General features: G+C 44.7%; 1 protein-coding gene across 3 annotated transcripts in view; it reads left to right on the top strand.

The window, feature by feature from the left end:
• The window catches only part of Dhx35 (DEAH-box helicase 35), a 66275-nt gene that overhangs the window by 6145 nt on the left and 36130 nt on the right, over positions 1-24000 (top strand). For all 3 annotated transcript variants that reach the window (XR_015739024.1, XM_048440923.3, XM_048440922.3), the window contains exons 2-5: positions 883-1016; positions 5487-5579; positions 9630-9707; positions 22329-22433. Coding sequence is in view for 2 of the 3 variants with exons in the window: in XM_048440923.3 (XP_048296880.1) it covers positions 883-1016; positions 5487-5579; positions 9630-9707; positions 22329-22433 (410 nt within the window). In the remaining variant the exon portion in view is untranslated. The remainder of the gene's footprint in view (positions 1-882; positions 1017-5486; positions 5580-9629; positions 9708-22328; positions 22434-24000) is intronic.

Raw genomic sequence — 24000 nt, 5'->3', positions numbered from 1 at the left:
GCTTTGAGCTAGATGCTGTGGCTGTCTGCTTTTTAATCTACCCTGTGGTGTTTCTGGGACGGTCATTTCCATGTATCTACCCTAAGTCATGTGCAGCTGCTATCACTGTGGTAGGTGGATCGTGTTAGGCCTTCTACCTAAGGGGGAAGCGAATCCAGTATAAAGAACCCCCCTCCTTGCCCTATACATTGTACATTTGGCACTGGAAGTTCCTTTCCTTTCACTACATGGCACTTCCCTGTCATTCTTATACCAAGTTACATTCTCCTGGGAGGCAGCATGTGAGAGGCCGTGAGTCTGTGAGGGTCAGCCTGCACCCCTGCTGCCCAGGGCTGGGTCCTAGTGCTTAGAGCAGGACCCACCGTGAAGCATTCACACAGGCTGTCTTGTTCCTGGGTGCTTGGATAACTCTGGGCCATCAGCAGCCTGTGGAGAAATCACCCCCAGCTGGAAGGTTGTCAAGAGGTGCAGAGGTGAGGGGGGAGGAAAGCCATGGCAGCCTGAGCCCTTGGTTCCTATTGTCTCTGAGTCTTGCTGTCTGTCAGGATCAGGCTTTGGTCTTGGCCTTGGCAGGTTCCCGCTGGGTTCCTGTTCTCTTCTGTTCAGTATTTGGCAGGACTGCCATCTTCCTTGTTATAGACTCTGCACTGAAACTTTCAGGGACTTTTTGGGTGTTCTGACAGCCACCTCCCTAGCTGCTGCTGCAGTTGCTTCCTCCTCCTCCTCCTCCTTCTCCTCTTCTTCTTTAACTTTTTGAAACCACAAAGTTTAATACTTTTTAGTAGTTTGAAATCAAAAACATTGTTTCTTTTGTGTATCTGTCTTTTACATACCTGTTTTTGTTTACTACATCAGATTCTGAAAAAACCATTTCTGCTGCAGGTACAGAGGGGCCAGGTGTCAGCATCTCTGAAGAGAGACAAAGTGTCGCTGAGAACTCTGGGACGACCATCATTTACAATCCCTATGCTGCCCTCTCCATAGAGCAGCAACGGCAGAAACTGCCCGTGTTCAAGGTACGGTATGTCTGTGGCCCATACTGTGAGCTTGTCGCTGGAGGAACAGGACTGTCATTGAATGGTTCTAAGAGTCATAGTGAGCCAGAGGAACCCCCACCCCATTCCAGTGTGTGTGTGTGTGTATTTGTATGTGTATCTCTGTGTGTGTGTGTGTGTCTCTGTGTGTGTGCATGTGTGTGTGTGCATGTGCATACATGTGTGCAAGCATGGGAATGTGTGTGTTTGCATTTGGGGCAGTCAGAGTGGGAGAGAACACGCACCCTTTAAGACTGGGAAGTCCTTAAGATTTTTCTTTTAGATCTTGCATATTAGGAAGTAGGAAATTGCTTTCAATTATGAACAACTTTAGATACAGAAAATGACACAGTAACACAGTGAACTTCTGTGAATCCAGAGTCAACCTGTTATTAACATATGGCCAATTTTTGCTCTCTTTTAAAAGACATTTAACATAGTTAATTGGTAATTTGTGATCTCCCTTTGGAAGAGATCAGTTAGTGCTGGGATTTTGGTGAGGCTATCAGACACTCAGCTGAGTGCACATGACATGGCGGGTACTCAGCTTACAGGAGACCAAAGTGTAAACTTGAGTACATTCAAACCTCCTTGTTTATGGTGACCGAAGTACTTTAGTACCAGGGACACTGTTGATGGGTCTGTTGGCAGCTCCACGTGGGAGATCCCTTGCAGTCAGAAAGTAGGCTCAGAGGTGAGCTGAGTGTCACTGGTGAATACTGGTCTCAACCTCCGATGAGGATGCTGAGGTTTTGAGTTTTGCCTGCTTAATGTGGTGTCTTTGGAATGGCTTAGGTAGGCATGGTCAACAGCGTGCATGCCTGTCTCTGTTGGACAGAGCTGGGTGGAAGATGACATGGCTTATTTGTTTTTTTGTTTGTTTTGTTTTTTTCTTTTTTTGTGCCAAGTATTTAATCCAAGGTGTGCCAGGCAGGTGTTCAACCCCTGAACTGTGTCATATCCCCAACCCTTTTGGTTTTTGTTTTGAGACAGGGTCCTGCTAAACAGCCTAGCCTGGTCTTGGACTCACTCTGTAATCCAGGCTGGCTTTGAACTTGGGAGTCTCTTGCCTCAGGCTCCTGAGTTTCTGGGATGAAAGGTGTGTGCCACCATCCCTACTAAGACAGTGAGTTCTTAGACTTGGGGGTTCTTTTTACTTAGACACTGCTGGTAATTCCTTCCCATAGATGTGGAACAGCAGCCTTTGTAATCTAGCTAAGTTGCTTTGCTTGGTGTTTTAGGTGTCCTTAAACATTTTAGTCTTTCTGATAGAGTCTGAGCATTTTCCTCAGTTGACATTATCCATTGTATATGATTGGGATATGTGGGTGGGACCCCCAGGACATGAGATAAGCTTACTATTGCTTTCTCACTACTGAAGGGCACCATTTTTATTTCTTTATTTTGTTTATTTATTTATTTATTTATTTTTTTGCAAGACAAGGTTTCTGTATGTAACAGTCCTGGTCGTCCTGGAACTCACTCTGTAGATCAGGCTGGCCTCAAACTTATGTCTGGAAGGGAACTGGTTTTGAACCACGAGGAAGTGGATTCTGGAGTAGACTTCAGGGTCCCACCCTGTTTCACCATTTGCTAGGTCACCTTGCTTCATCATCATAAGCTTCCATTTCCTTATCTGTGCTATGTGTTAATAGCACCTTCTTGTGGGATTGCTGTCAGGCATGGACAGGTCACCTGTGGCATTTATAAGGTGCCTGACACAAGTAACTACCCAAGAATAAGGAAGTGGCTACTTACTGAGTATTTATGTTGACCTTTCTTGACTGCTCACCATTTTCTAACTGTCATATAAGTGAAATGAAATCTTAATAAAAACAAGTTGAGCCAGCTGAGAGATGGAGAGATGTGTGCGCTGCAATAAGGCAAAGCAGAGCCTAAGAGCTGTTGGACTTTGTGAGATCTAAAGATCGATCTAGGAGGTGAAAAGGACGGTGTTGCTCCTTCAGCTTCTCTCCTGTTCAGATCAAATGTAAAGGTAGCTTTATGAAGTTTGTGGTGGAGCCAGGCCGAGCGTGGCGAGCTCCTGGCCTTGATCCCAGCGCTGCCACAGCCACAGTGGACAGCTGACCGAAACAGCCTCCGGTCATCTCCCCAGCCCATTTCCAAGGCAACCTCACCTTGACTTCCCTCTGTAGCTGTCGTTCTCTCTGAGGTATGGGTGCTGCTGTGAAAGGTGTCTATGCCTGCCAGCTCCCATGTCTGAAGCTCACGCCTGTCCTCACTGGCGTTCTCAGTTTCACTAAGCCTGGCGACAGTACTTCCCTGTCTCTTCCTATCTCCATACTAGCCATCTTCTTGTCATGTCTGTCCACGTTAGGCTAAAGCACACAAAGCTGGAGTTACTGTCCTTGGTTCCTTCCTGCCCAGGGCAGTCCTGTGTGCTGCTGTCTGGTTTTCTACAGATGCAGCCTCCTCCTGTGCCTCCTAGACCAGCCTCTAGCTTTGCATCCAAGGGCACTCACACTGAAGGGCTGTTTGTCTTTGAGCTCAGTGCTAAACCACACCTGGACCAATGGGCCTCCCTCCCAAGTGTTGGGATTACAGGTGTGTGCCATCACACCTGGATGCATGGGGTCTTCATAGGTCTTCTCCAGTAGAGCATATATTCATTCATTCATTCTTTCATTCTTTCTTCCCTCTCTCCCTCCTTTCTTCTCTCCTTCCATCCCTCTCTCCTTCCCTCTTTCTTTTCTTCCTTCCTGTCCTCTTTTCTCTCTCTTTCTCTTCTTTTTATTTATTCATTTTTGAGACATTGTTTCTCTGTAGCCTTGGCTATTCTGGAACTTGTTCTGTAGACCAGGCTGGCTTTGAACTTAGAAATTTACCAGGCTCTGCCTCCCTAGTGCTGTGATTAAAGGTGTGTGCCACCACATGAAGCTTTCTGTTCTTTCTTCTTTTCTTTAATTATTGCATTTTCTTTATTTATTTGTGTGTGGGCTTGTGTATAAATGCAGGTTCTGGGTTCTTCCTGGCTCCACTGTTTAGAAACGTTCATGGTAGAACTGGTAATCTTCAATTTTAACAAGTTCTCCCAGAAAACTTTCCCATTAGTGCCTGAGGACTCATATCTATATCCAGTTATAACAAATTCATAAGCCCCTAATAACCAGGACCTTGTTTGCTAGATGGAACCTGTCAGCACCCCACCTTGTATGCCCACCAAACACCTCAGCCATGTGGCAATAGATGAGCTGAACCCTGATCAGAGGGAGCCCCAGGCCGGTTTCCTTCCAAATGAGGCACAGTGGAACCTCTGTAATCAATGTTCAGAAATGTCTTCTCAAGTTAAGCACACAGGACACTAGGATTTTCTGGAGCTTTTTAGTGGGTAAGCCTGCTCCCACTGAGTGGTCATAGGAGGCTCAATTATCTGTGGATGTTTTATTGTGTACTTTGGTTTTGCTATTTTTCTATGCTAATAAATAAAATATAATTTTTAATTAGATATTGCATAAGTGATGTATAAAACCCAAAGTTCTTCACATCCCTTTCCTCACCTTTTTATCCTCTCTGGATGCAGCACTGTTACCTCCTTTCTTTAAAATATAAGTACTTGGGTACCAGGAGATGCTCAGTGGGAAAAAGCTCTTGCTGTGGAAGCATGAGGACTTGAGTTCGGATCCTAGCATCCACAGAACAAGTTGGGCATGGCCATGGCTGTGCTGGTAACTAAAGTGCCATGGGGTGTATGGTAGAGACAGAAGGATGGGGCCTTGCTGGTTGGCAGCCCTGTTCTAAGATGAGTGAGAGACCCTGTCTCAAGGGGATAAGGCGCAGAGTGATAGAGAAGGACATCCAGTGTCTTCTGCATGTGTGAGCTGTTGTGCACACCCCCACATATATGAGCATACACTGTGCACAGTCATGTACACCATTCACTTTAGCCTGTTTCATAACTGATTTAACCACACACCTGTTGTGATGAACATTTAGGTTCATCAAGTTTTGGCTGTAGTAGACAGTTCTGGAACAAATGTGGTTATATACTTTTTTTTTGTTGTGGTTTTGAGCCAGGGTCTCATATAACCTAGCTTGGCCTTGAGTTTGCGGTGTAGCTGAAAATGATTTTGAACTCCTGATCCTCCTGTCCCTATTTTATAAGTTCTGAGATCACAGGCATGCACCACCATGCTTTATTTTTTACTACCTTGTGTGTGTGTGTGTTCATGTATTAATATACCTGAAGTATTACTTCGTACAGTTGACAGTCTTTAATTGGAGAATCGAGAGTGTTAGCATGCACTACAAGTGTTCCGCCCACACCTTGACTCATGCTGACACCAGTGGCCTCTGAGAGCTGGAGCCACATTTTGATAGTTCTTAAAATTCACCTTCCTTGGAAACAGTTTATTTCACAGAGTTGAAGTTTGTTTGCTTGGGTCTTCTGAGACAAAGTGCGGCTGCCTACAATATCTTCTTACTCTCTCCCAGCTTAGGAACCACATTTTGTACTTGGTAGAAAATTATCAGACTGTGGTGATTGTTGGAGAAACGGGATGTGGGAAGAGCACCCAGATTCCGCAGGTGAGTGTGCATTACTATCCTTCCGTGACGATTTTAGCTGGGAGTACTCTGTAACTTGGGGATGTTCTTTCCTGTCATTCCACCACACTTATCTCAAGAAACACTCTTCTCAGATATTTTGCTAAACTAAACCTATGAGTTTTAATTTATAATAAAGTTAATAATTGTTTCCTATTTATTATACTCCCAAAATCGTAAGAGTGGCCATTTTCTGAAAGGAACAGTAGGAACTCATTCTGAGATGTGCAGTATGTAGTTCTGTCTGTGGTGAATCCCAGTTGAGTACTGCTGTAGCAGTAAGTAACGCTGGCCGTTATCACATATTGCTGTGGAAGGAGCTTGTCTTATTGGAAAAATGTCTGCTGTGGCACTCAGGTGGAGAAGTGTGCTATGAGGTAAGAAAGGGCCTTGACTTGACAGGTGAAGAATGACAGCTAAGTGACCAGAATCAAGAGCCTGCAGGCATTTCTTCCCCATGTGCTGAAGTATAATATGCACACAGGAAAGTGTGTATATCCTGATTGCATAGTGTGCAGCATTTTTACAAGGGGTGACATTTGTTACTAGCACTCAGTTGAAGACACACAGAAGAACTCCAGAAGCCTTCTGTGGCCCCTTTAGTCTTTGCTTGCTGCTCATATACAGGCAAGGGTAACTCCATTCCAGCTTCTAACACCAATCGTTAGTAATTACATTATTATAATGTGTTTATCATATTATATTTTATAGACCATGTAAGTGAACACTGTAAGTATGTATATAGTTTTGCTTTTTTGAGACAGGATCTCTGTAGCCTTGCTATCCAAGAGCTTGCTATGTAGACCATGCCGGCCTTCAACTCAGAGAGATCCTTTTTACCTTGCCTCCATTTGAAATCTAAACCTAAATTGCATAGCTTTTGAGATGACTAGCTTCATGAACAGGTTATTTTCACGGAAACCATGTGTCATTCATATTGCACGGCTACTGAGAGACACCTCGCATGTCTGTGTGCTTTCAGATTGTAGAGTTTCAGATCATGTTCAAGACTTTGGTTTGCTGGCCTTGAACTCCAGCTCTTGGGTTTTTATCTGTTTCCTCAGACGAGTTTTTGACCTCCTTATCCCATCATCTGAATGCTGTCAATGCTGCTGTCTTCCTTGCAGAGTTAGGCATGTGGGAATGTACATAGGCGTTCATGGAACTTTAGCTGTGTCCTTGTAATTCTGCCTGTATTTGTTGGCTGGGGTGGTTGACAGTATTTTGTGCTATGTGACTACTGTAAGACACTACAATTTTGATAGTGAAAACCATTTTGTACAGCGCTTTGTTCCTCACTGTCATTTTTAAACTTGATTTTTAACTAGCTTTAGATTAGGAATGAAGTCATCAAACTAACGTAGTGCCTTCTGCTCCCCATGCTGCTTGCAGCACAGTCAGACAGCAGGCGTTAGCAGCAGGCAGTAGGCGCTAAACCTAAGGTTGTGTTTAAATCCTCGTCAGTTCCAGGGTCCTACACGGCATTCAGTTGCTGTTTCTGTCTAGTCTCCTCAGCTAGTGGGAGGGCCTGCTTCCCTCATCTCTCGTGTCTGTCACACTCTCCTAGAGTATTCCTCCTTTGTGTATTAAATGGCTCTCAGTCTTGGTCTCTTTCTCATGTTAGAAGAAGCCTGTGCAATTTTTGCAAGAATACATCAGAAATGGTAGTGTGCATCATATCGGAGCTTCATGATCTGTCTTGTCAGTGCCCATTCCGACTTTGGGCTCTCGGTTAAGGTGCCAGATGTCACCTCTAACACTATTTTCTGTGCCTTCTCAATTGATAAATATCTTGGGAGGAGGAATGTCAGGGTGCAAATCTCCTTCTCTTTAAACTTTGACCTGATTTTAATCTCCCCTATAGGCCCTGTCTGCAGCTATGACATGTCCCCCTTTCTCTGTACCTCTATTAGAGGGAATCTACTTTGAGAAGCACTGTTCGTCTCTCTCCTATTTACATGTAGTTGTATGGTTTATGTATAGCTGTGTTTTCACAGTGTGAAGTCCAGTATCATGTTTATTTTACTGCTTAAATAGTTCCACCTCTGGGTGTGAGAAGCTCTTTCTTTTGTGTCCACCTTCTGTCTAAAAGTTTTCATCCTTTTTGACCAGTACCGAACCTCCTAGATCCACAAGATGTGGCTCATCTTCTATGGTCTGTGTTTGAACGTTGTTTCCTTTCATTAGAGAAGTCAGGATCCCACTGCAAGGGTGCTTGCTGCTGCTGAGGTGTCGTCACTGCCTCGCAGCAGGATGACTTTGGATATTAACACTCCCCCCCCCCCCCGAAGCTCTTGTCTCCCTGCATTTATCACTCTTGAATCAAGATCAATCACTATGGGCTTGTTTGTGTGTTTGTTGGATTCTAGTGTACACATGTCATTGTTAAGGAATTGCTATCTCCTATCCCCATCTGGATTAATTCTTTCTGAGGATGTTTCTGTCCAGCTTTTTAGCATTAGTGAGGTTACTACTCTCTAGTGTCTCTCAGCCTGGTCAGTGAGGATACCACTCTCTGTCATCACTCAGCTTAGTCATTGAGGGTACCAAGTGACCAGGTCGTCACTTGACCTGGTCAGCGAGGGTACCATTCTCCATCACTCAAGCCTGGTCAGCGAGGGTACCACTCTTCATCGTCACTTGACCTGGTCAGCGAGGTTACCATTCTCCATCACTCAAGCCTGGTCAGCGAGGGTACCACTCTCCTTCGTCACTTGACTTGGTCAGCGAGGGTACCATTCTCTAGTGTCACTCAGCCTGGTCAGTAAGGGTCCCACTCTCCACCTGTGCTTCTGGGTTTGTGTTATCATTTGTGCATAGGGTCATATGTTAGTGTTTGTTTTTCTTTCTGTTTCCTCCAGGTCTTGACTGGTTTTGGCTGTTGGGTTTTTGAAGAGCACATGGAACACAGTGGGTTCTGTGTCAGAGATGACCCATCCAGAGCTCTTATGCCCTCTCATCCCTGTCTCCCCCTGTGAACTGCTCCTTTCCCCTGTCTGTTTGCTATCTAACCCCTACAGACAGCAATTCTCTTTCATTTCTATATTACCTTTCTTTTAAACTTTTTGTTTTTCATTTCTTTCTTTTTTTTTCTTTGACATAGGGTTTTTTTTTTGTGTTGCCCTGACTATCCTAGAACTTGCTCTATAGACCAGGCTGGCCTTGAACTCACAAATTTGCCTGGCTTTGCCTCCTGAATGCTGGGATTAAAAGTGTGTACTACCGGGGCTGGAGAGATGGCTCAGAGGTTAAGAGCATTGCCTGTTCTTCCAAAGGTCCTGAGTTCAATTCCCAGCAACCACGTAACCATCTGTAATGGGGTCTGGTACCCTCTTCTGGCCTGCAGGCATACACACAGACAGAATATTGTATACATAATAAATAAATAAATAAATATTATTTTTTTTTAAAAAAAGTGTGTACTACCACACCCAGCTATTACCTTTATTTTTTTTTTTAGGTCAATGAATTTATGAAATTCCAGTTTTAATCTTTTCTGTTATAGAAATAATATATCCACTGTTTTATAAAAATGAAAATTAAGTCTGATAACCAGTTGTCTATATTGAGTTTTAATTGATTGAAATCAGATATAGACACAGAAAACATATTTAATCAAATTGTATCTAACATGTTCTAATGGTATATATGTATAGTTGTGAACAGTTGTTTTTATTTAGTTTGTCTAAGATGTACTGTATGGTTGGTACTTCATGTTTAGCTGTTTCTGTGTACTTTAGAATTCTCTGTTCTGTAGATTGAGTGAGTGCTGTTCTCATGACTAATATTTTCTTTTGCCTGGTGCAGCCAGAACACATAGACACTGTAGGACCAGGGAGTCTTCATGCTGAATCTGTCTCTTGGTTCTTCCATCAGTTTCGGTGTGAATGGAACTTGCTAACATTAACAAGCCCGAAGTCTGTCATCTGTCACGCTGCAGTGTGGCATTTCTTGGTGACTTAGCTCAGAGCAGGGTCACCTGGAGGAAGGGTTGTCTGGGAGAAACTAATCCATCCGTGGTTCTCCTTGCAGTACCTGGCAGAAGCTGGCTGGACAGCCGAAGGACGAGTGGTTGGAGTGACCCAGCCGCGAAGAGTGGCTGCTGTGACAGTGAGTTTCTCTTTGTGTTATGACTGTGCCTGACCCTTCTATTTCCCTGATCACTTCCTTTCTTACTTCCTGAAAAAACACAAATGAGTAGAAGTTACTCCTTAAGAATTTAGCTTAAAGAGAGCTTTGATTGGAAATTTTGCGGAATTGATACCTGTATGTTATGAACCAATTAGTAATAAAGAGTTTAGATATAAAAATAAATATTTTTGTGTAAAGCCCGATTCAGCAGGAGAAGCACTGTGAAAGCTGGTGAGTGCCGCACCATGGTTCTCTCCAGGATAAGGAGGGCTGGGTGGTTGGGTAAGTGGCTGCAGGCTGGATAGGAACACTTTATAAGTGTGGGCTTTATGTGTATTAAATACAACAAAAGAGGAAACTGAAATAGTAAAATGGGGCAGCTTCGAACTATAGATAAACATTTTCTCACCGCAAAATAATTTGCTAAAGCTTGAAAACAAACAAAAAAAATTACAAAAAAAACCTTGCTTAATGTTTTCACAGTAATTTTTTCCCTTTTCTCTTCTTTTTGAGGCAGGGTCTCATGAAGCTGATGCTAGCCTAAAACTTTAAGCAATTTTTCTGCCTAAGTATCTTGAATACTAGGAGTGGTAGTGCACACCTTGAATCCTAGCACTCAGGAGGCAGAGACAGGTAGATCTCTATGATTTTAGGGTCTATAGCAATATAGACTACTCTGGTCAGTCGGTCAGTCTGTCTGTCTGTCTGTCTGTCTGTCTATATACATAGTGATACCTTGTGTCAAAAAGAAAAAAACTGACCATCAACAAAACAAATGTGAGATGCTGTACCTGGCCTATTTTTCAAATGTATGTTATAAGGGAGGAGAAGATGGACTCTCTCTCCCTTCCTTCATTGATGCACCACTGTGATTTTTATTTTAAGATTTACATTTTAAAAACGACTTTATTATCTTTATTATCACATTCATATTCATGTACCGTATTCATGCAGTGCTCATGGAGACGGGAAGAGGGCATCAGATCCTCTGGGAATAGACTTACAGTTGTTGTGAGCCACCACGGGAGTGCTGGGAATTGAACCTAGGCCCTCGGGGTGAACAGCTAGTGCTCTTGACCACTGAGCCATCTTTTCAGCCCCACATTTAGCAATTTTCTAAAAAAACATGTTTGAGAATATTTGATGTATACTTTTCTTTATCCACCCTCTCGCCCTCCTCCCCCGCCTTGTTTCTGTGCTGGAGGCAGAGCCCAGGTCCTGCTAGGCAAGTGTGCTTCCGCTGAGCTACATGCCCAGTATGAAATTCTCAAGTCACACTTTTGTTTCCTCAGACTTTGCTCCTCTGTTTTTTGGTGCCTAGGCCCAGTAGGTGCCCCTCACCTTCCTGGCTACTTTGTCTCCTTGAATGGGTTCCTTTTCAGAGTAGCGTGGGTTGTTTTCCTCCAGGTATGGATAAACGCTTAAACTCCTTGCTTAACTCTCTGTGTTCTATTATGGTATGCTGTTATGTTCTAATAGTTTTGTCTCTTTTCTAAGCACATGGTGCAAATGTGTCTTTGGTCTGTTTTGAGTGTTAATCAATGTTCCCAGAGCCATGTGTTCTTCTCTAGGACTTCCTGTAACCCGGCAAAGAGCTGGTAGTTTTGTGTCTCAGTGCTGTTGGTTGAACACAGAGCTTGGTGCTGCAGGCCAGTGTTGTATTGCACCCGACTCCTGCCCCCAGCCTGTTGCTGGTTTTAGTCATGTTTATCCCATTTGATTTCTTTTCATCTGTACCTGTATCTTGAATCTTTTCAGTACAACAGTGAATATTTACAATGAGAGATTATGCAATATGTTACAAATACTAAAAACAGGTAATGCCATAAACATGAAAAACATCCAGAGAAATAGCATGTTTTTATCAGTTAAATCTGCCTGACAGACACATTTGTATAAACTTTCCTCCCTGAGTTTTGGCTGCCTTCCACTGATGGCCTGTGCACACAGCAGTGCTTTTCTGTTATTTCCTGTGGAGAAAGAACAGCATCTGAGTCTTTCTTCTCTGTGGCATATTCACTGTGTGCACATTTAGTGTGTGTGTGTGTGCACATGTACGTTTGTGTGTGTGTGTGTGTGCATATGTACGTTTGTGTGTGTGAGTGAATGTGTGTGCACATATGTGTGTGCATATGTTTAGTGTATGTGTGTGTGTTTGGTTTTTGAGAAATGATTTCTCTATGTAGCCCTGACTGTCTTAGAACTCACTCTGTATACCAGGCTGGCTTCAAACTTTGTTGTTACCTTTTGAGACAGGGTCTTTAACTCAGGCTGGCCTCAGTGCTCTTGGTCTTCTTGCTTCTACTTCGGAGTACCAGGATTACATGGTGGGGAGAGAATGAGAATGGAGAGAGAGAATAGGAGAGGATTTAAGAGAGAGAATGTGTTGTCTGGAATCTGTGGTGGGTTAACTTTTTATGTCACTGATAAATGACTCAGCTAAAAATTGGAGCAGTTTGCCCTGTGTGTGGTTTGAAATCCCAGCTCTTAATCAATTTGCATTACACAAATTGATTTTTTGTGCAAAAAAAAAATTTGCACGTTTGTAGCTACAGATAACATCTCGAGCAACTGCAAGCTTTCTCCTGACAGAGCAAAGAATGCTTAAATTAACCATGAATAACGATGGGCTGCCATGTTTAGGATGGCATATTTCAGAGAGGTGCTGTGTGCACAGACTGAGAGAGGTGCTGTGTGCACAGACTGAGAGAGGTGCTGTGTGCACAGACTGAGCCCAAGAACAAACTGCACAAGCTGTGCTGGATCTCTGTGAGAGGCACTTGGTAAGCAGGGCCACTGGTCTCACGAGTCCAAATTTAGCCTTCAGACCAGACCTTCTTCCTAAGAGGGGAGCCGTGGAACATGTGTGTTTGCAGACATGACAGAATGCCCTGCTGTATCTTAGCTACTGGGCTTCATGAGAACGCAGGTCTAACGTGCCGTGTAGCAGTCGTTCAGTGATTGGGATCTGTCGAATCTGATGGCGTTATGGAGAACAACACAATGTAAACAGTAGAGGTGAAAATCTGTTAAAAAGCCAGTAGAGGGTTGGCAAGATGGCTCAGCAGCTTGGCACTTGCTGCCAAGCCTGATGATCTGGGTTTGATTGCTGCGACGCGCTCCCTGACCAGCAGGAATGGACGGTCACAAAATCAAGAATCCTTCTCAATCACAATTTATTAGAGCTCCTTGCTTGAAAGGGGGAATGGGGAACAGGGATGACGAGAGAGAGCGAAAAATCCAAAGACAGCCGCTTTTCTAGGGTGAGAGGCTCGAATGCTGATTGGTTGATGCCATTCTACTAGGATCCAAGGCCACGGGACAGGTCAGGAGACCGAGTCTCTTGAAATGCAAAACAAGGCTCCAGCACACCGGCCTAAGGCGGCAACATCAAAGGATATGTATACCTCCAGGCTGTAGGAGTGCTGGCACTATCTGGCCAAGGCCACATCCAGGCGGCTCCCTACAGCTCCTCCTTTTATTGTCTTTTAGAGCAATAAGGCAAAACTATTTTCCAATCTGGTCCCCACCTCATGATGTGTGGACTGATTAAAGAAAAGAAAAGCAAGACACACCCTTCCCGTGCAATGGGACAATTACTTCCCTGGGAGTGCTAGGGCTGTGTCTGCACACCCTCCGCCTATGCATACCTTCCTCTGTGCCGTGGGACTATCTGGTCCCTAGAGGGTGCAAAGGCTATGCATGGCTAATTGCCTGTGAGCTCTTTTGAGGCTGAGAGCCAAACCTGGGGTGAGGATACACATTCCAAGACTGCCAAGGCTTGTGCCACAAAGACCTTGTCCCTCCTCACTTGGGCTAGCAGGTAGCACACCAATCAAAGACATACAGCACTTCCACCTAGACACAGCATGCCAAGGATATCTCTGCTCCCACCCATCCCCAAGGAGGGAGAAAGGCAGAATAGAGTCAGTCAGAAGATTGTTAAGAGATAAGAGGTTGCACAGGGTGCTGCTCAAGGTGATAACGTGAAACAGTTGCTCTTGACACCGCCCAAGGTGTCATCTCTGCTGCCTCCGCACGAATCTTCCACAGCAGGACACTCAGCATCCACTGGATCATCTTTCTTCTTTATTTCTCTTGTCAGTCTCGTTGGCACCCAGATTGGATCTTCACGATTCTGAGGGAAAATGCAAATTGCTCCCCTGGATCTGGTAATTACCTGATCCGGTCCACACCATTTATTAATCAATACATCCTTCCACATGACCAAATCTCGCTCTGTAGAGCTTTCAAACAGGGCATGCCTGTCTGCTGCTGTTTTTCCAGCAATATTTTGAATTAAAAAATTAAGTGTAAAGAGTGCAAGAGAAATCCTTTCTCTGGGGGAAGCTGCTATAGCTATTCCCCCTTTTTGCTTTCGCAAAATTTCCTTTAAATTTCTATTTGCTCTTTCTACGATACCCTGGCTTTGAGGATTGTATGGTAGGCCAGTGGTATGTTCAACTTGTAATTGCTTGCAAAAGGCTTTAAAGCCCTGTGAGGCATATGCTGGGCCATTGTCGGTTTTTAAACGACTTGGCTTTCCCCAAGCTGCCCAGGCCTCTAAGCAATGCATTTTTACATGAGTTACCTTTTCCCCTGCCAGTGGGGTGGCATGAATTATTCCAGAGCATGTGTCCACCGACACATGAACATATTTTTGTCTGCCAAACTCCGAGATGTGAGTCACATCCATTTGCCAGAGTGAGTTTGGCTTTAACCCCCTGGGATTTACCCCAATATGTGGGGGATGTAACATGGTCACGCAGGAGGGACAGGCTTTTACTATCCTCCTGGCATTTTCCCTAGAGATCTTAAACTTTAAGCGAAGTGTATTTGCTGGAACATGATAAAGCTGATGGAAATCTCTAGCTAGCTGGAGTGAATCTGTAGCCACAAGGGCGAGTGCTCGAGTAGCACCATCAGCTTGAGCATTAGCCTCTGCCATAGGTCCTGGCAAGAGAGAATGGGCTCGAATATGAGCAACATAAAAGGGATTTTCTCTTTTTAAAATATGTTTTTGTATTTGTAAAAGAATATTAGACACTGTACTTGAGCTGCGAATTGAGGCTGCAACCTCAAGAGAGGCCACAGCATTGACCACATATTGTGAATCTGAAATTAAATTAAATGGCTCAAGAAATCTCTGAAACACCTCCAAAACCACCAAGCACTCAGTGACTTGGGGGGAATCAGGCCGAAATTGAAAGACCACAGGTTTAGCATTTCCTGCCACCAGAGCCCCTTTTCCGGTCTTTGAGCCATCTGTATAGATAGTTAAGGCTCCTTCTAATGGGTGGGGTGAGGTAATCCTGGGAAAATACACCAAATTTTTCTCCACAAAATTTATTAAGGGGTGCCTTGGCACATGATTGTCAATAACATTAGGGAATGCACAAAGCAGGATAGCCCAGCCATCTACTGTGGCTGTCAAAACTTTTACCTGTTCCCTCGTATAGGGAATTATCAACTTGTCAGGCATTCTCGCAAAGTGGGCTAAGCAAAGCTTTATTCCCATTAATGCTTGGCCAGCCACCAATTCTGGATAATATTGAACAGATCTTGCTCCTATGGAATTTCCATGCATCCACCAGAGGGGTCCATCTTGCCATAACACTCCAGTGGGATAATTTTTTGTTTTGAGAATGCATAGCAAAATTGGTAAGGATGGATTCATTCGCTGTAATTGAGCTGTAGTAATAGCAGATTCTACCCTCTTAAGGGCCTGCATTGCAGCCGGGGTCATGGCTCTAGGTGAACAGATATCAGGATTGCCTTCTAAGATGGAAAATAAAGGCAAGAGCTCAGATCGAGGTATATTTAGATATCCTCTAATCCAATTTATATCTCCCAGCAACTGCTGGAAATCATTAAGAGTTTTAAGGTGATGGGTGCGAATAAGCACTTTCTGAGGCCTGATGCTTTCAGGGGTGATTATAGTCCCCAAAAATTTCACCATGGAAGATGTTTGTACTTTATTTGAGGCTATGTGGAGTCCTTGCTCCTCCAAAAGGGATGTAACCTTTTGGAAAACTTCCTTCAGGGTCTCCTGATGTGGGGCAGATAATAATAAATCATCCATGTAGTGAACAATTTTTACCGTAGGAAATTGTCTCCTAACAGGACTCAATGCTGCATCTACATATAACTGACATATGAGGGCGCTATTGGCCATTCCCTGAGGCAAAGTTTTCCATTGAAACCGAGCATTGGGTTGCTCATTGTTAACAGATGGAAGAGTAAATGCAAACCTTTCCCGGTCCTGGGGACACACGGGAATTGAAAAGAAACAGTCCTTGATGTCCAAGGAAATTACAGGCCAATTCTTTGGTATTGCTGAAAGCAATGGAAGACCCTGCTGGGCTGGGCCCATGACCTGCATCTGAGCATTGACTGCCCTAAGGTCATGCAGTAACCTCCAACCTCCAGAAGCCTTTTTAATCACAAAAATAGGCGTATTCCAACGTGATACAGAATGTTCTAAATGTCCTAGTTCTAACTGTTCTTGTACTAATTGTCTTGCAGCTTCCAGCTTTTCCAAGGAAAGGGGCCACTGAGGGACCCATACCGGCTTATCTACTAGCCAAGGGATGGGCAATGTCTTTTGTGTGGAAGCTACAGCTTCAGTGGCCCCTATGAAAAACCCAAGCCTTTTCTATCTAACTTGGAGACAGTCTCAATAGGATTCTGTCTACCTTGGAGACATTTACCAAGTCCCTTATTGGGAACATAGCCCTGACGTGCCATCATTTGCTTACTGGTATCAGAATAATCATTTGTAAGTCTCAATCTCATTTGAGACTGCACATCCCTGCCCCATAGGTTGATGGGCAAATCAACCACAAAAGGCTGAAAAGTCCCTCTCTGATCTTCTGTTCTCCAGACTAACTCCTTAGCACTTATATGCGGTGTTTGTGCATACCCCAGCCCTTGAAGGGACTGGGAGGCCTGTTGTAAGGGCCAGCGTTTTGGCCATGCTTGGGATCTGATGATACTTTTATCTGCTCCAGTATCCACCAGGCCTGAAAAAATCTTTCCTTCTATTTCTAAATTTAAGATTGGTCGCTGATCAAGCTCCAAGGATAAACAAGCCAAATCTACTCCCATGGGAGCAAGGCTTTTGTCCTTTAAGACAAGCCCCTCTGCTGGAAGCTTATTACGCCCTGAAGGCAGAACTAAGAGTTGAGCTATTCTGTCTCCTGGGGCGATGGAAACTACCCCGTATGGAGAATGGCAAAGAATTTTAATGCAACCTTCATAGGCAGGGTCTATGACTCCAGGATGGACTATCAGGCCTTTCATAATTGAGGATGAATGTCCCAAGACTATGCCAACAGTATCTTTTTCTAATGGCCCAAACACGTCAGTTTCTATGACCTGAACTCCCATATCCTGAGTTAATAGCAGTTTGGAGGTGGCACAGAGGTCCAGCCCTCCGGAGCCTTTGGCTGTCCTTCTTGTTGGGACGATGGAGTCATCTCGGGGACTGCCATCGTGTTCTGAATTGCCCCAAATATTTTTGGGCCCTGGGTGCATGGGCCCCTCAATCCGTTTTTTGACAATGACTGAATAGGCATAGGAATAAGTTGTCCATTTATATCCCTAGCTGATCTGCACTCATTAGCCCAATGTTTCCCTTTCTTGCATCTGGGACAAATGTCTGGCTGCCTCTGCGATGTTGCAGCTGAGAGCCCTGAAGAATCTGAGGCATTATGACTATTGGGACATTGTTTTTTGAAATGCCCCAACTGTCCACATTTAAAGCATGCCTTTCCCTTATCTCCTCTGACACCTCTGGCAGCAGCAAGCACAGCAGCCGCCAGCCCTGCATTGGTTAGAGGCCCCCCAACTTCACGGCAGGCTTTGATCCAGGCTTCTAATCCCTTTCCCTTTACTGGACCTATTGCTCTTTGACATTCCTTGGTGCTCTGCTCAAATATTATTTGCTGGACAAAAGGCAATGAAATATCTAAATTCCCAAACATTCTTTCAGCTGCCTCTGTCATCCTAGCCACATAATCAGAGAATGGCTCTGCAGCACCTTGAATAATCTTGGTTAAGTTACCAGCTGTTTCACCTTTATTAGGGAGTGATTTCCATGCTCTATAATGAATCTCACTAACCTGCCTATAAACCTCCCAAGGATAATGATTCTGATTTCCAGCAAATGCCCCCTGTCCAAGAAGCATATCAGCCGTCCACTCTGGGTGGCCACTTTGTATGTTAATGCGCTCTTGGGTCTGAGCCTTGTCCTGGACTATAGATTTAAAATCCAGGAACTGCCCTGCTGGAAGAGCTGCTCTTGCAATCTCCTGCCAGTCTGTAGGAGTCAGTGCTACTGTAACAATCCTTCTCAATAATGTGATTGTATAACTGGCATTTGCTCCATAATTTCTCGCAGCTTCAACCAAATCCTTCAGCTGTCTGTATGGGATTGGTTCATACCACCTATTGTAATTCTGTGGCTCCTCAAAAACAGGAAAGGCAGCAGCCAGTTGCGACCAAGTTTGCCTTCCTATGAAGCTGTGACCTTCTGTAGCTACCTGCTGGTACATGGGTGGAGGGGCGGATGGGGGAAGGGCAGCAGGAACTGGCGCCTCGTCTCTTCTGCCCTTTGTAGTAAACACATCAACATCGCCCCGCCTCCGGCTACCTTGCTGCTCTTTCTCGGATTTAGCAGCCGTTCCCTCTAGTTGTTCTTCCTCCTCTGATAAATCTAAATCTACAAATTCTTTCACTACTAAAGCTATGGGGCTTCTCTTCCCCTTTTCTCCTTTTTTTATTTCCGGATCCTTATCTTTTAATTTTTCCTTTTTCTTTCTAGGCCTACATTCTTGTTCCTCCTTCTGATCTGATTCTGAAAAGCTGTCCTGATGTTTCTGTAATGCCTTGCGACCCTGTTTTAATATCTCTATATTACGTTCTTCCTTCAAGCAGTCCCGCACCATCCTCCAAAAAGGAAGTGTGCCTCTCCCAATATTTCCTTCTGCTTGTTCCAAATCCCTGCCTAGCTTATTCCAAGATGGTAAAGTTAGGTCACCTGAAGCTGCAAACCAAGGTGAGACATCAATAATGTCTTTTACAATGTTAGCGACAGTGCTAGAAGAGATCTTTAAATCACGCTGTCGCAAAAGTGCCTGGATTGAGCGATAAATCTCCCTGGGGTTCGAACTGGCTCCATAAGAATTGCCCATGATGCGCACTTACCCCCTGGGCTAAAGAAAAAAAACCTCCTTTTTACTTACAAGGAAGTCCTTTTAGAAAAATGCTGCTTGATCTACTGCGGACTTAGTTTTACTTTTGACTAGAGCTGTAGTCGCAGCAGCAAAGGCACTCACCACCTGGTTAATCACAGCGCAACCCAAAGCAACAGAGAAGAACAAATGCACACATTACCACTCTGGACCAGCCTTAGCAATCAGCTTACATCTGGAGGATTTCCTGACGTCAGTCACCGCTCTTTGTGTTGAGTTCTGAATTCTGCTCCCTCCTTGGCTTGTTCAAATCCGGCGTCCCGGGTTTCGGCACCAAAATGCGACGCGCTCCCTGACCAGCAGGAATGGACGGTCACAAAATCAAGAATCCTTCTCAATCACAATTTATTAGAGCTCCTTGCTTGAAAGGGGGAATGGGGAACAGGGATGACGAGAGAGAGCGAAAAATCCAAAGACAGCCGCTTTTCTAGGGTGAGAGGCTCGAATGCTGATTGGTTGATGCCATTCTACTAGGATCCAAGGCCACGGGACAGGTCAGGAGACCGAGTCTCTTGAAATGCAAAACAAGGCTCCAGCACACCGGCCTAAGGCGGCAACATCAAAGGATATGTATACCTCCAGGCTGTAGGAGTGCTGGCACTATCTGGCCAAGGCCACATCCAGGCGGCTCCCTACAGATTGCCACATGGTGGAAGGTGAGAACTGTCCCCCACAAGTTGTTCTCTGACCGCCCTAGGCACACTGTGGCATAGGCACCTGCACATCTACACATACCCACAACAAGTCGTAGATAAATAATAAACAAATAAATGAAGCCAACAGACTACAATCCTGTGTGATTATAAATGGTAAGTCTTAGGGTGCATAGCTTATATATCTGTGTATTTATTTGAAGGTGAGAACATGTGCCCATAGCTTAGCCTGGCAAACCTCCTGCTTTGGCCTCTTGGGAGTTGGTATTATAGATGTATGTCATTTCACTTAGTTAAAACATTAAAAAAATTATGATTTTTTATTGTGTATATTTATGTATGCATGTGTGGCTGTTGGTGCCCAAGGAGGTCAGAGGCTTTTGTCCCCTTGGAGCTAGAATTAGAGGCAGCTGTGAGTCACTGAACATTGGTGCTTGGAACTGAACTTGGGTCCTCTGCAAGAATAGTACATACTCTTAACCACCGAGCCATCTCTCCAGCCCAAACACACATACAGACATGCATGCACGCATACTTTTAAAATGTATGTTTATGCAAATAGTGAAATAGTAAGAACAGAAGTGTTGAATTTTACTTTTATACCCACAAAATGACTGTTTTCTGAAGAGGTTGGCTTATTTGTTCTTATTCTTCCTAGCTTGTTTTCCCTGCAGGTTCCCAGCATCTCTACACAGCTTGTCTGTGCCTTTTTCTGAGATGTGGATGATTAGCTCAGAACAACCATGATAACTAAGCCTCCTGGGAAACGCACCCTCCAGAGGCAGAGCCAGGCAGGGTGCACCTCTGGTTTCGTAAGATGTTTTGAGAGACTGCATGGTGTGGACCGCCTGCTTGATGACTGATTCGGAGCGGGTCTTGTCAGAGCTGTAATTTCAAGTCGCTGGGCGAGGCTGCTTCTGATCTCCATCTGCTTGTCGTTTTCTTGTGTACACTGATGGTGGGGATGGCTGAGTGCAGGGAGTCTCTGTGGTCCGGAGTCTGGGCTGCCTCAGGACCCTTCCTGGAGCAACTGCATTCCAAACTCAGAGTAGCGATTATGGGGTCTGGGCTGCCTGGCCTGGAAGGAAGGTGACGCACAGCCGCTTTCTCTGGTTGGGTGTGCGAGGCCATGGGACCTCATGGCTTAGCTTTGTTCTTTTCAGTCATGTGTTTAGATAGCAAATGTGAAACTCTCTTTGAAAAAACAACTAGTACCTGTGATTGCCTCTTTATGCCGGTTCGTTTTTTTGAGATGGTGGGAGAGACTTCCGAAGTTGTCCCTACTGGGCTTGCACTTGAGTCTTCTCATCTCCGAGTAGCTGGGTTTACAGGCGTGAGCCACTGTCTGGCTTTAATTTCAGATATTTCCTATTAGTAAATTTTGAATGGTGTTTTGAGACAGTTAGGGATCTGGCTAGATGGATTTTTTTTTTTTTTTAGTTTCCTTACATTCACGCGCAACCTCAGGTGTCATTCCTCAGGTGCTACCTTGTCTTTTGGAGACAGGGTCCTTCCTTGGCCTGGAGCTCATTGGGAGGCTAGCTTGCTGGCCGCTGAGCCTTAGGAGTCCACCCGCCTCCCATGCTTGGGTTAGAATACTCCACTCCAGGCTCTCTGTCTGGGTGTTGGAATAAACTCAGGTCCCGTCCATATGCTTGCAAGGAAAGCCCCAGTCCATCTCCTCAGCACCCCCTCCCCACTTTTGAGATAGAGTTGTACTGTGTATGCCAGGCTGACTGAAATTTTTATTCTCCTGCCTCTGCTTCCCAAGGGCTGAGGTTATCGGCATTTGCTGTAGTCCTTCCTACACTGCCCTTTAATTTGTGGTATATCCGAGGTAGTCCTTGCACTGCTGGTTTTGTCTTCTCATTTTCTGTAATGGTCATGTGGATCCTTCATTACTCTTTTCAGACACTAGCCTGTCTGCTTTCAAAAGTGTGTTTTTATCTTCATTGACTTTCAGGAGTGTTGGTAACTGGAGTAAGGTTGAAAATTGTGTTAGGCATCTGACCTTTGGAACAAGCTTGCCTCCAAAGAGGAGATGAACTTGGCCCACTTCTGTGTTCAGTCATCCTGGTCCTCTGATCCTCCTCATCCCCAGAGACCTCGGGCCTTATGCAAATGTGCCACTGCCAAATAGCTCTTTAGCTTGAACTTGCGGTTTAGATCTTTTGGGTTTTACATGTAATTTCTTTGGTTTTCTTTTTTTTCCTCTGGTGCTGGTCATTTAACCCAGGGCCTTGCACACTGATAGGTGCACCACACCCACAGCTCGGTTTCCTCAATACTGATCTGTAAAATCATTGTGTGATTTTCCTTTTATTTTGTATGCTCTCTGCTTTGTTTTGCTTTGGAAACAGGGTCTCACTGTGTATCTCTGACTGGCCTAGGACTGCTGTGTAGATCAAGCTGAGTTCAAATTCACAGAGATCCTCTGCCTCCACTTCCCAGTGGTGGGTTTAAAAGCTTGTGCCACTGTGCCCAGCCCTTGTATACTGTTTGAAGTTGTCTCAAGGCCATGACAGACTGAGAGCCCCATCAGCTGATCATCAGTGTTCACTCCTCTCCTGTGACCTGTCCCTTTGTCGTCATTGTTCACATGCTGTGTGATATGACCTTTACATTCCCTGTAGCGTGTGCCCCATGCAGTAATCACTGTGTCTCTATTTTCAGCATGATCTTTCTTCTCCAAGGTTGCAGGGAGAGTAGCTGACGAAAGGGGTGCAGTGCTGGGCCATGAGGTGGGCTACTGCATCCGCTTTGATGACTGCACCGACCCGCTGGCAACGAGAATCAAGGTGAAGTGCTTACAGTGACTTCCGGTGTGAATGGGGGAGAAGAGGACTCCCTGGGGAGTTAAAGCTTGTGCAGGCCAGGGCAGCAAGGTCTCTAGGGGATATTCGTCTTCTGTGAAGACCAGAGCACTTTGAAAGAGTCCTTGAATCTTAGCCCAGAAAAGAACACAGGAGTAAGGTTTATCCCTGTTCTGTAGCTTACAATGCCGAGGCCTGGGAGGCCAGTGCTCGTCTGTATGTGTTCACTGGTGGCAGTGTAAGGACACAGCGTTCCCTTTCCTACACATGCTAGGCTTTTTCTACTGACTCATGCTGAGAAACAAAACTGTACAGACAAACACGGGGTGAACTGCTGTAAACTGGTACAGCTTGGAATTACAGTGGTTGGCTAGTTAAAACTGTCTAATATTATGGACTGTCTCAGCAGTAGCTGATATAACAATAAAGAAATTAGCATAGTGGTAATTGGTGATAATCAGTTCATCACTGTGCTTGAACCAATGCTGAACAGTACTGTAGAGCTGTGAGCAAGGTGCTTGATGAAATGAAGCTGAGTCCTTAGACCCAGGTGCCTTGCATCCTGGGACACAGGGATTACAACTGTTCAGATGAGCCAAGCGAACACTGTAGCCATTTGTAAGAAAATGGATCTTGATTAGTTAGGATTTTTCTTGCTGTGATAAAACACCATGGCCAGAAGCAACTTGGAGAGGAATGGGTTTAGTTCAGTTTTACAACGGAGAGTCCACCATCCAGGGAAATCATGGCAGGAACTCAAGGCAGGAACTAAAGCAGAGGCCATGGAGGAGTGCTGATTACTTGTAATTGTAATTTTCTTTGGACCACCAACCAGCTCCCAGATAAAGATGTAGAGATTTATTATTATGAATGCTTGGCCTTAACTTAGGCTTATCCCACTAACTCTTCTAACTTAATTTAACCTTTTTCTCTTCCTCTACTTTTTGCTTCAGGGCTTTTTACCTTTCTTTCACTCTGTATACCCTACTTTCCTGATTCTTCTATATCTGTCTGTCTGACCCTGGTGTCTCCCTGGCATCTCTTTTTCTTTCTTTCTTCAAGTCTAAATTCCTCCTCCTACTTACTCTCCCAGCCCGGAAGTCCCCCCTATACCTCTTCCCTTGCCATTGGATGTTCGGCGTTTTATTAGACTAATCAGGAACCTTAGGCAGGCAAGGTAAAATAGCAGCACATCTTTACATAATTAAACAAATGCAACATATTTTCATATAGCTAAACAAATGCAGCACATCTTTGCATAGTTAAACAAATATTCTGCAGCACTTACTGCTTTGCTCCTCCTGGCTTGCTCAGCCTGCTTTCTTATACACCCAGGACTACCTATCCAGGGGTGGCACTGCCCAAAGTGAGCTGGGCCCTCCCCATCAATCTTCAGTCAAGAAAATGCCCACAGACTTGCCCACTGGCCAATGTGGTAAAGGAATTTTCTCAGTTGAGGTTCCTCTTCCTACATTACTCTAACATGTGCCAGACTGACATAAAACTAGCCAATACAGACTTTGTTTTCCAAATTTTTGATAACCATGTTTTA

Source organism: Myodes glareolus, chromosome 10 (assembly GCF_982192425.1).
Source record: "Myodes glareolus chromosome 10, mMyoGla1.1, whole genome shotgun sequence".
NCBI classification, from domain to species: Eukaryota; Metazoa; Chordata; class Mammalia; order Rodentia; family Cricetidae; genus Myodes; species Myodes glareolus.
Note: the sequence above shows the minus strand (reverse complement) of the source record. Positions and strands in the feature narration are given on the sequence as shown.